Source organism: Arachis stenosperma, chromosome 3 (assembly GCF_014773155.1).
Source record: "Arachis stenosperma cultivar V10309 chromosome 3, arast.V10309.gnm1.PFL2, whole genome shotgun sequence".
Classification (NCBI taxonomy): domain Eukaryota; kingdom Viridiplantae; phylum Streptophyta; class Magnoliopsida; order Fabales; family Fabaceae; genus Arachis; species Arachis stenosperma.
This window is the reverse complement of record NC_080379.1, coordinates 89,497,400-89,510,048: the sequence shown is the minus strand read 5'-3', so window position 1 is coordinate 89,510,048 and position 12,649 is coordinate 89,497,400. Positions and strand designations below refer to the sequence as shown.

Sequence of the window (12,649 nt, the reverse complement as noted above, 5' to 3'; positions counted from 1 at the left end):
TCATGCAAAGTGAATTTGAAATGTCCATAATGGGCGAACTCAACTTCTTCCTTGGTCTTCAAATCAAACAAGGAAAAGAAGGAACCTTCGTTAGCCAAACCAAATATTGCAAGGAACTGCTCAAAAGATTTGGAATGGACAATGCTAAGGCAATGGACACACCAATGAGCACTACTTGCTACCTTGACAAAGATGAACAAGGTAAAAGCATAGATGTAAAGAAGTATAGAGGCATGATAGGATCATTACTTTATCTAACGGCAAGTAGGCCAGATATCATGTTTAGTGTATGCATGTGTGCGAGATACCAAGCTAATCCTAAGGAATCTCACTTAAGTGCGGTGAAAAGGATTATGAAGTATCTCATAGGAACATTAAATGTTGGATTGTGGTATCCGAAAGGATCCACTTGTGATTTGATTGGTTATTCCGATTCCGATTTTGCCGGTTGCAAATTGGATAGGAAAAGCACTAGCGGCACTTGTCACTTGCTAGGAAACTCTCTTGTTTCATGGCATAGTAAGAAACAAGTAAGTGTAGCCTTGTCTACCGCCGAAGCCGAGTATGTAGCCGCCGGTAGTTGTTGCGCCCAAATTTTATGGACAAAACAACAACTTGTGGACTATGGACTCATGCTTGATCACATTCCTATCAAATGTGATAATACTAGTGCAATAAATTTAACCAAGAATCCGGTTCAACATTCAAGAACCAAGCATATTGAGATTAAACATCACTTCATAAGAGACCATGTTGAAAAGGGTGATGTGGTTATTGAATTTGTCGAAACTAGTAAACAACTAGCGGACATCTTCACTAAACCTTTATGTAAAGAAAGTTTTTTTAACATCCGAAATGAACTTGGTATCTTGGATTCTAATCTAATATGATTTGTTTGAATTCATTGTATTTATATTGCTATTTTTATATCTCTTACTAACTTAAGCATTGGAGATATCCAATTAGCCATTGTTTTGTAGGTTTATGAGTTGATGAATGAGTGATTAATCTTGAGGTAGATTGAAGAATTTGAAGATTATAAACAATGGAGGATCAACAAATTGAAGTTTATAATGGTTTAAGTGAGTATATATGATGACAAGTCATCATATACCCATTTTTCAAGCTAATTTCACTTGTTTTGTTAGCATTTATGCACTTTCTTGCATCCTAAGTTAGTGATTTGGAGTGAAAATGCATAACTTCTTTAAATCAAGCAACCACCATGAATTTAATGTTAATCATTGAGGTTTGAGCTCATTTTAATTGAATTTTAATTGATTTATAAGCCTCTTGAATTTAGTGATACTTTGAGTGGTTGTTTGGTTTATTTTAGGTGAAGAAAAGAAAAGAAAATGAAAAGCGTGGCCTAAGAAGCGTGACACAAGAAAAGGAAAGCGTGGCCAAAGAGGAGATAAGCGTGCCGCATCACAATGGGAGAAGCAACATTGCCCTCCACAAGGGCAGAATGCCCTCTAGGAGGGCAGCATCAAGTGACTAAACCAAGACAAGGCAACTTTGCCCTACCCACTCCAAGGGCAGAGCACAAAATGGTGCCTTGGAGCAAGGAGAAGCAAACTCTGCCCTGCCCTTGTGGAGAGCAGGATCGGGCTCCATGAGGAAAGAAATTCAAAGGAAAATGACACCCATGCATGCTACAAGGCTCGAGCAAGGGACCATGAGGAAGCCAAAGACTAAGGGTGACTAGCGTGCCAAGAAACCAAGAAAACAATTAGCGTGTTTGCACCCTCCCAGGATCGAACCCACGACGTGAAGGAAGGAACCTTGCCCTGCCATTGGCGCGGGCAGGGCAGCATTCAAAAGCTGGCGCACCAACTTTGCTTCCTGGCGCACCAACCGCGCGCAACATTCCTTTCCTGGCGCACCAAACCATTCCTGCCCTGCCCTTGGCGCGGGCAGGGAGCATCCCGCGCACCAACGTGCATCGCGCGCACGCGCGCGTTCCTCATCTGGCAGCACCAAGCGCACGCATGCCTCACGTTCTGGCGCACCGACCTTCCCACCCTGCCCTTGGCGCGGGCAGGGCAGCCTCTGGCGCACCAATCTCGCGCACCACGCAGCACCAAGACGCATCATGGCCGCACCAACTCCAAGCACCAAGCATCAATTTTCTGCCCTGCCCTCCACAAGGGCAGGGCAGCCTCCTGGGAGTGGTTTTTGGGCCAAAATTCAAATAAAAAAATTCATTTGAATTCATTTCTTCACCAATCCAAAAGCCCATCCAAATCCCATTATCCAAGAATAGAAAGTGTATAAATAGGAGTTAGTTTGATGTAATTAGCACCTTTAGCTACTTTTATGCTCACTTTTGAATTTTTACTTTTACCTTGGCTTTTGAATTTTCACTTTCACATTCCTTTGGAGCTTTGACTCTCTTGGAATTGTTCTTGAGAGAATTGGCCGAGAACTAAGAGGATCAAGGAAGAATTGATTGATCTCCTTCCTCATTTCCCTTGGGCAATTCTACTCTTTGTGTTTCTGAGTTGTGGATGTGTGAAATTGGGGAAATTCTGTCCCAATTCCCATTCTAGCTCTGTTTAAATTTGTTTTCTGCATAATTCACTTTCAATTCTGTTCTTCTACTGCTCCTTCTTTAATTTTCTGTTGATTGCTTAATTCATTCAGATCTGGGAAGGAAATTGGGTTTTAGGCTCTGCTACCTAAGCCCTTGGGATCCTGAGATCACTTTTGGTTCTTCTGTGAACCTTTACTGCACTTTAATTTCCTTGATGTTTAAATTTCTGTTTGCATCCAATTCCATTTCTGCTACCTTCATTACTGCAATTTACTTCTTCTTTGTTTAGATCTTGCAATCCCACTCCTTAAGTCCCTTTTATCTTCTAGCAATTTATCTTTCTTGCCATTTAAGTTACTGCAATCTAAGTTTCTTGCACTTTAAGTTTCAGTCATTTACTTTCTTGCTCTTTAAGTTTCTGCACTTTTACTCTTCTGTTCTTTATTTTACTGCACTTCTCCCTTCCCCCTTTACATTTACTGTCATTTAATTTCTGTTAAACACAAAACACTCAACCAAAACTTGATTCGCTTGACTAAATCACCCACTAAACTAAAATTGCTCAATCCTTCAATCCCTGTGGGATCGACCTCACTCATGTGAGTTATTATTACTTGATGCGACCCGGTACACTTGCGGTGAGTTTTGTGTTGGATCGTTTTCCACACATCAAGTTTTTGGCGCCGTTGCCGGGGATTGAAATAGATTGACAATGATTAAGTGAAGTGGAGGTCTAGATTAAGCACTCTTTCTTTTCTGTTACTCTAACTCCTACTGATACACTAACTGTTTGAATTTTTGCTTAAACTAACCAAAACCTCATTCTAGCAATAGATTGAAGTTTTGTTAACATTCTGGGTTTGTGTGTTTATTGTTGTGTGTTTGTATGTCAGGTATAGGAAGATCCTCTACTATCCACTCTGAAATTGATCAAAGGACTCTTCGGAGAATAAGAAGAGCTGAAAGAGGGAAGAATATTGTTGGAGAAGAAGAAGAATCTGAGGAAGAATTCCAAGATATGGAAGGAGATACCAATCACCCAGGAGGAGGAGCCAACAATGACCAACAGAGAAGAGTCTTGGCTTCATACACATTTGCAAATGCCAAGCACTGTGGGAGTAGCATTCTTCCTCCCAATGTCAATGCAAACAACTTTGAACTCAAGCCACAACTCATCACTCTGGTTCAAAACAATTGTTCTTTTGGAGGAGGGCCTTTGGAGGATCCAAACCAACATTTGTCTACTTTCTTGAGAATTTGTGACACAGTGAAAACAAATGGTGTACCTCCTGATAGCTATAAGTTGCTTCTCTTCCCATTCTCTCTTAGAGATAAAGCAACTCAATGGCTAGAGACCTTTCCAAAAGAAAGCATCAACACTTGGGATGACTTGGTGAGCAAGTTTCTTGCCAAATTCTATCCACCTCAAAGAGTCCTAAGGTTGAAGACAGAGGTTCAAACATTCACTCAATTGGAGGCTGAGAGCTTATATGAAGCATGGGAGAGATACAAGGCTCTATTGAGGAAGTGTCCACCAGAGATGTTCACTGAGTGGGACAAGCTACAAAACTTCTATGAAGGCCTCACTCTTAAAGCTCAAGAAGCTCTTGATCACTCTGCTGGAGGCTCTCTACAACTCATGAAAACCACAGAGGAAGCTCGAAACCTCATTGATATGGTGGCCAACAACAAATATTTCTTTGCTCATCAAAGACAACGCCAACCATCACAGAGAAGAGGAGTCATGGAGTTGGAAGGAGTTGATTCAATCTTAGCTCAAAACAAGATGATGCAGCAACAGATTCAACAACAATTTGAGCAAATGGCTAAGAGAATTGATGGCTTGCAAGTGGCAGCAGTGAGCACCACAAGCCAACCTCCAACCACTTGGGTGCAAAATGAAGAAACTCAAGAGGAGCAACAACAAGAGCAAGTTCAATACATGCACAACCAAAATCCTGGAACAAATGAAGTCTATGGTGACACCTACAATCCATCTTGGAAGAATCATCCCAACCTCAGATGGGGAGACAACCATAATCAAAACCAACAACCATGGCAAAGAAACACAGGCCAAAACAATTGGAAAAACACAAACCACAACCCCCAGCCAACCACTAACCAAAATTCATACAGAAAACCACAAAACAATTACCCAAATTCTAACCAATACCCACCCAATAACCACCCAACTAACCAAAACACTTATCCTCACCCATCAACACCCCAAAATCAACCCACCTCACAAGACTCACAGAGAATCACCCATCTAGAACAGCTCATGGAAAAACTGATGAAAAACCAAGAACTGACCACCAAGAATCAAGAAGCTACCATGAAGAACTTAGAGAGGCAAATTGGCCAAATTTCTAAGAAGATCTCTGTTGAGAAACCATCAAGTTCACTACCTAGTGATACCATTCCCAACCCAAAGGAGGAATGCAAGGTGGTGCAACTGAGAAGTGGAAGGGTGTTAACAGATGGTAACCAAGGAGCAACCAAAAAGCTTATGGAGAATGACACTGAGCCAACAAAGAATGATGAAGCCATCAACAAAGACACAATAAGCAAAAGTGCTCTAGAAAAGCTCACAGAAGAAGACAACAAGCCACAGAATCTGAAGAAAGGAAAGAAAATCATGGAGGAACCAATTCCGGAACAGCATCAAGTGGTGAAGAGCTCAACACCACCACTACCTTATCCACAAAGATTCCACAAGGAAACAAAGGACCTGCACTTCCACAAATTTCTTGAGACTTTCAAGAAATTGGAGATCAACATACCCTTAGCAGAAGCTTTGGAGCAAATGCCCCTGTATGCTAAGTTTCTAAAGGAGCTCATCAACAAGAAAAGAAGATGGGATGAGCAAGAAACCATAGCGATCACTGAGGAATGCAGGGCCTTGATTCAAAAGGGGCTTCCCCCCAAACTTGAGGACCCAGGGAGCTTCCTGTTGCCATGCACCATTGGAGAATTAACCATTACTAAAGCAATGTGCGATCTGGGAGCAAGTATTAATTTAATACCATCCTCCCTGGTGAAAAAGTTGCACATAGAGGAAGTCAAACCAGTGAAAATGTCCCTGGAACTGGTAGATAAGTCAATAGTGCACTCTAGGGGTATAGTTGAAAACCTCTTGGTTAAGGTGGACAACCTCATATATCCTGCTGACTTTGTGATTCTAGAATCAGATGAGGATGATGGAGACTCTGTTATACTAGGAAGGCCATTTTTGGCAACTGCAAGAGCCATCATAGACATAGAAAAAGGGGAGTTAATTCTCAGAATGCATGATCAGAATGTCATTCTGAAGGTCCTACCAGAGGAACAGTTTAGTGAAAAGAAGAAAGACTATGTGGACATTGATAAGGGAGGATCACAGCTGAAGGAAGAAATTGACAAGGAAAATCACAGCAACACCCTAAAGCCAAGGATTATGCAAATCAATGAAGAAGCCCAAGAAGATATTGAAATACTAGCTACTGAGAAGAGACATCCTCAAAAGAAGCCCATGGCCAGAAAAGAAAGGTCAACAAAAGGAAAGATGAAACACAGGAGCAAAACAAAAAGGGGTTGGAAGAACAGAAAAATCCCAACAGAAGGATTTGCCAAAGGTGACAAGGTACAACTTGTGTATCAACAATTGTGAACAAAGGATTACTACACTGTTAATCAAATACTTTCTCTTGAGCATGTGGAAATTGAACATCAAGACACTCAGAGAAAGCTGACAGTAAGGGGTGACAAATTGAGACATCACCAATATCAACCACCTTAAAGGGAGTTCAATGTCAAGCTAATGACATTAAAAGAGCGCTTCATGGGAGGCAACCCATGATTTAAAATTTCTGCCTTCTCTATAATAAGCTATGATTTCCTGAGTATGATTCTGAACATTCATATTTGATAAATGCACATTTTAGAGCATAAGTCAGAATTCTAAGTTTGGTGTCCCTTAAGGTACACTAAATTTTAGCTTTTCAAAAAGAAAGGGAGCCATATTTTTTAGAACATATGCATAATTCATTTGAATAAAGCATATGACCAAACACTAAGTTTGGTGTCTGCAAGTGCAACAAAATTCAGAATATCATTTACCATTTATGGAATCAAAAGCATACAAACAGGAACATACGACACAATTATTTTTAAAAGAAAATGTCAATTGTGAAAAATGGTTGATAGTTGTTCGGCCATTCCCTTAATAAAAGAATAAGTTTGGTGTTCACCAACTTTCAACATCTTCAATTAAGGGACACAATTGACCATAAAAATATTTTTTTCTTAATAATACACAAAACAAAACAATTCTTTCTCTTTAATACAAATTAATTGCCAACAACCTTATTAATGATCTAAGGCTAGCTGCTTTGATTCATGCAGGAGAAAAATATTAAGACAAGCTCAAGGAGGAGCCACGGCTAGGAGGAGCTATGTAAGGGAGGTCACATGTGCCTAGGAGAACGTGCTCATGGGGAACAAAATCTGCATGCATGCAACATTGGACACCGAAGTGCATGCAACCAATGGGAGGAGAATCCTCGTCAAGCCTCAACCATGCATGCAAGCCGTCCATCTCATGCATTCCTTGAAAGAGCAAACCAATCTCAGCCCTTCATGAACACTCACGGTTCCTTCTTCATTCATTCATTGTGGTTTTGTTGAAAAGCTTGGAAACATGGCCTATAAATAGCCGTTGCACCAACACGGCCTACACACTCTCCTTCAAACCACTGTCATGTGAAATCAACATATTTCTTCCTTACCTCACACATCAAAACCGAACCAAAGTTCACCCCAAACACAACACATATTTCTTCTACTCTTACTTCCTCTTTCTTTTCACTTCAACCTTCAATGGCATCCTCAAGCTCAAAAAGAAGGCCCGGAAAAGAACCTATGGTAGCCGAACCTATGGCAACCGAACCCCCATCATTTGATGCAAGAAGGTTTAGATCCCAATTCCATGAAGGGAGATATCATAGGTTCATGGAGGGGAAGAATGTCATCTATGAGAAAGGCCTTGATTTGAGGGAAGGAGAGTACCCCATCATGAAGCAAATTACAAGAGAAAGAAGATGGGAACTCTTGTGTTCTCCTCTGACTGACATCAGTGCAGTAATGATTAGGGAGTTCTATGCAAATACTGCCAAAGAAAACAAAAATAGTACTCCCTACACAAGCTATGTCAGAGGGGTTGAAGTGAGTTTTAGCCCTGCTGCTATCACAAGAGCTCTCAAGTTGAGAACCATCACCTATCCAGAGCTTAGCTATGAGGCTAGATTGCAACGGGAAAACAATCCTGATGAGATCCTGCAAGGAATATGCATGGAAAATACAGATTGGGAAAGAGATTCAAAGGGGGTTCCAAGTCACATAAGAAGAATCAATCTTACTCCTGTGGCCAAAGGATGGTTTGAAATAGTGAGGAGATCTATTCTTCCTACTGAAAATGCCTCTTGGGTCACAATCAAACGAGCTCTCATGACACACTGCATCTTGCATGGGGGTGAGATCAATGTTGCACAACTCATAGCCGACAGCATTCAAGAAATGGCAGATAGCACAAGCAAGTCAAAAAGCCTTGGACATCCAAGCACCATCCAAAGGCTATGTAACAGAGCTAATGTCATTTTTGAAGATGAGGACACAACAAAAGTGAAGGTAGGAAAATGGATTACCAAGAAGAGCATGGAAGGAATTAATGAAGAAGAAGATCAAGAAGGGGTAGTAGCTCCTAGACAAAGGAGATCACAAAGAGAGGAAGGACGAAATCAGGCTTATGATGCCATAGATATGAGCCAATTGCAAAGATCAATTGAAGAGTTAACTCAGCAACTCATGCAGGCTCAACAAGGTCAGAATCAACTCATGCAGATCCAACAAGGCCAAAATCAAGAAGGCCAAGTGCAATATCTAGAGCCACAAGGCCAAAATCAGGAGGGCCAAGAGAAATATCAAGAGCCCCATCCTGAATTTATGGAACAATTCTTGAAAGAAAAGGAAGAACGAGAAGCTTGGCAGCATCAAATGGAGGAGAAGCAAGAGAAATGGCAACAACAAATGATGACTCAGCAGCAAGAATTCCAAGCACAAATCCTTGAAGGACAAAAAGAGCAATACAAAGAATTCAAGGAATCATATGATAAGCTGTATTTCAGTCAAGCTAAAGCATCGGAATATAGTCACAACCTGTATCAATGGAAGAATGTTCATCATACCATAGGTGAAGTTAGACACGTACAAAGAATGGAGTATGATGAAAACATGCAAGCAAGGTTGGAGTACTTGACCCACAATTTGCCAACACTCAATCCTGAGATCAAGCCATTTGATCAATGCCCTGAATTCTTAGCCAAACAACAAGCAAAATCTCGTCAATACACTGAGTCAACCTTTAACACATTGGAAACTTATGGGCTCAAAGGACTCATAGATTCTGTTTGGGCTAGAAGATGTCCTGGAGAAGAGATCCAAGATTACTCCAAAACAGGGAAGAGAAAGAAGAAGAAGAGAGAATCAAGCAGCAGCCATGACCATTAGAAGGTGGCAAAGTTCTTTCATACTTCCTCTTTCATGTCTTTAATAAGGAGATGCATGTCTGAAACATGATATGCCTCCACCATTTATTTTCTTTGCTTTATGCATTTTCTGTTCTTTGCTTTTCATTTTAGTTAGTTAATAATTAGCTAGAAAAATGATGAGTCTGCATAATGCTTGTATCCATCACTTAGCTTTAAATATTGCTTTGTTTCCCATATGCTTGAATAAAGGAGTTTGGTTTGAATTGAAAAGTAAAAAAAAAAAATCCAATGTTGCATGAGTATGAATGGAAGTTGGTGGTGGCACATGTGTTTGATTAAATGCATAACTCATGAAATAAATGTTGCATAATATCATTCCCATTCAATTGTAAGTTAGCTTGCTGTTACAAAGACTCCTATCAATAATGAAACAACCCTTGGTAACAAAAACAGAAAGAAAAAGGAAGGAAAAAGCCAAAATGGCAAGAAAAAAAAAACAAAGAATAAAGGTTGGACACCAATGGTTTGAACCTTAGGACAAATGCCTGTGGTGTTCTTGTACTGAGATCTACTTGGATGAGTAAATTCTAAGGGGTATTTTGAAACCCGGTCACTTAGATCAACTGATTTGGGATGGCCAATTGAAAATTCACAATAAAGAGCAACTTAGATACAAAGCACTTAGTGATCCAAAGAGATGCTGGGCATCAATGATCCTAGGAAGAATTAGTGAGCTAAGTGTCTGTGGTGGAAAGATGTTGAGCAAAATAAAAGAAAATAAAGCCAAAGGCTAAGCTGCAACATTTAACACCAAACCTCTTAAAGAATAAAAAGCTTGTTAAAGCATTATAAGCCAAGAAGAGTTAGCAAGGGAGTGAGTAAAAGGTGAGTCTTATAATAGCAAGTTTAGCAAGCCTTTGGAGAAAGATATGTATTATGCAGCAGTAACAATAAGTGAGTATCATTGTCTGCATAAATGCCCCATAAATTGAAGTTCTGCTATCTGCATAATAAGGATTTGTGTTCTTTTCTTATTCATATCATTTACTCTTAATTTTGATGCTTGCTTGGGGACAAGCAAGGTTTAAGTTTGGTGTTGTGATGACAAGTCATCATATACCCATTTTTCAAGCTAATTTCACTTGTTTTGTTAGCATTTATGCACTTTCTTGCATCCTAAGTTAGTGATTTCGAGTGAAAATGCATAACTTCTTTAAATCAAGCAACCACCATGAATTTAATGTTAATCATTGAGGTTTGAGCTCATTTTAATTGAATTTTAATTGATTTATAAGCCTCTTGAATTTAGTGATACTTTGAGTGGTTGTTTGGTTTATTTTAGGTGAAGAAAAGAAAAGAAAATGAAAAGCGTGGCCTAAGAAGCGTGACACAAGAAAAGGAAAGCGTGGCCAAAGAGGAGATAAGCGTGCCGCATCACAATGGGAGAAGCAACATTGCCCTCCACAAGGGCAGAATGCCCTCTAGGAGGGCAGCATCAAGTGACTAAACCAAGACAAGGCAACTTTGCCCTGCCCACTCCAAGGGCAGAGCACAAAATGGTGCCTTGGAGCAAGGAGAAGCAAACTCTGCCCTGCCCTTGTGGAGAGCAGGATCGGGCTCCATGAGGAAAGAAATTCAAAGGAAAATGACACCCATGCATGCTACAAGGCTCGAGCAAGGGACCATGAGGAAGCCAAAGACTAAGGGTGACTAGCGTGCCAAGAAACCAAGAAAACAATTAGCGTGTTTGCACCCTCCCAGGATCGAACCCACGACGTGAAGGAAGGAACCTTGCCCTGCCCTTGGCGCGGGCAGGGCAGCATTCAAAAGCTGGCGCACCAACTTTGCTTCCTGGCGCACCAACCGCGCGCAACATTCCTTTCCTGGCGCACCAAACCATTCCTGCCCTGCCCTTGGCGCGGGCAGGGAGCATCCCGCGCACCAACGTGCATCGCGCGCACGCGCGCGTTCCTCATCTGGCAGCACCAAGCGCACGCATGCCTCACGTTCTGGCGCACCGACCTTCCCACCCTGCCCTTGGCGCGGGCAGGGCAGCCTCTGGCGCACCAATCTCGCGCACCACGCAGCACCAAGACGCATCATGGCCGCACCAACTCCAAGCACCAAGCATCAATTTTCTGCCCTGCCCTCCACAAGGGCAGGGCAGCCTCCTGGGAGTGGTTTTTGGGCCAAAATTCAAATAAAAAAATTCATTTGAATTCATTTCTTCACCAATCCAAAAGCCCATCCAAATCCCATTATCCAAGAATAGAAAGTGTATAAATAGGAGTTAGTTTGATGTAATTAGCACCTTTAGCTACTTTTATGCTCACTTTTGAATTTTTACTTTTACCTTGGCTTTTGAATTTTCACTTTCACATTCCTTTGGAGCTTTGACTCTCTTGGAATTGTTCTTGAGAGAATTGGCCGAGAACTAAGAGGATCAAGGAAGAATTGATTGATCTCCTTCCTCATTTCCCTTGGGCAATTCTACTCTTTGTGTTTCTGAGTTGTGGATGTGTGAAATTGGGGAAATTCTGTCCCAATTCCCATTCTAGCTCTGTTTAAATTTGTTTTCTGCATAATTCACTTTCAATTCTGTTCTTCTACTGCTCCTTCTTTAATTTTCTGTTGATTGCTTAATTCATTCAGATCTGGAAAGGAAATTGGGTTTTAGGCTCTGCTACCTAAGCCCTTGGGATCCTGAGATCACTTTTGGTTCTTCTGTGAACCTTTACTGCACTTTAATTTCCTTGATGTTTAAATTTCTGTTTGCATCCAATTCCATTTCTGCTACCTTCATTACTGCAATTTACTTCTTCTTTGTTTAGATCTTGCAATCCCACTCCTTAAGTCCCTATTATCTTCTAGCAATTTATCTTTCTTGCCATTTAAGTTACTGCAATCTAAGTTTCTTGCACTTTAAGTTTCAGTCATTTACTTTCTTGCTCTTTAAGTTTCTGCACTTTTACTCTTCTGTTCTTTATTTTACTGCACTTCTCCCTTCCCCCTTTACATTTACTGTCATTTAATTTCTGTTAAACACAAAACACTCAACCAAAACTTGATTCGCTTGACTAAATCACCCACTAAACTAAAATTGCTCAATCCTTCAATCCCTGTGGGATCGACCTCACTCATGTGAGTTATTATTACTTGATGCGACCCGGTACACTTGCCGGTGAGTTTTGTGTTGGATCGTTTTCCATACATCAATATACATGATGGAACTCAAAGGATTGAAGAAAAAACCACCCTCCTTGGTTGATGTAATGAGAGAATTACAATCCATCAACCAAAACATCCAAAGAATTGAAGTAGAGCATGGTAGGCAACTTGAAGCACTAAATCATCGTGTGTCTCATCGCACGGGTCGCTTGGATCGTCGTATTGATGACTTATATGAGCATTTCGGCATCCACCTACCGTATGAAGAGGATAGTGATGATGATGAAGACCAAGATTGATTGTCTCCTCTTCATCAAGTCACTTTTTTATTGCTTTATGTTTATTTGATTATATGAATTGTTAAACTAACTCCTAGTAAGCTAAGGATTTCTATTGTGGTTTAAATACTTTGATATTTCCT

At 40.7% G+C, this 12,649-nt stretch overlaps 1 protein-coding gene across 1 annotated transcript; it reads left to right on the top strand.

Annotated features, from left to right (window-relative positions):
• The first annotated feature begins 5,612 nt into the window (after window positions 1-5,612).
• LOC130966370 (uncharacterized) lies at window positions 5,613-6,185 on the top strand. The gene has a single exon (XM_057891162.1). The coding sequence runs from the start codon at window positions 5,613-5,615 to the stop codon at window positions 6,183-6,185; it is 573 nt and encodes a 190-aa protein (XP_057747145.1).
• The last annotated feature ends 6,464 nt before the right edge of the window (window positions 6,186-12,649 follow it).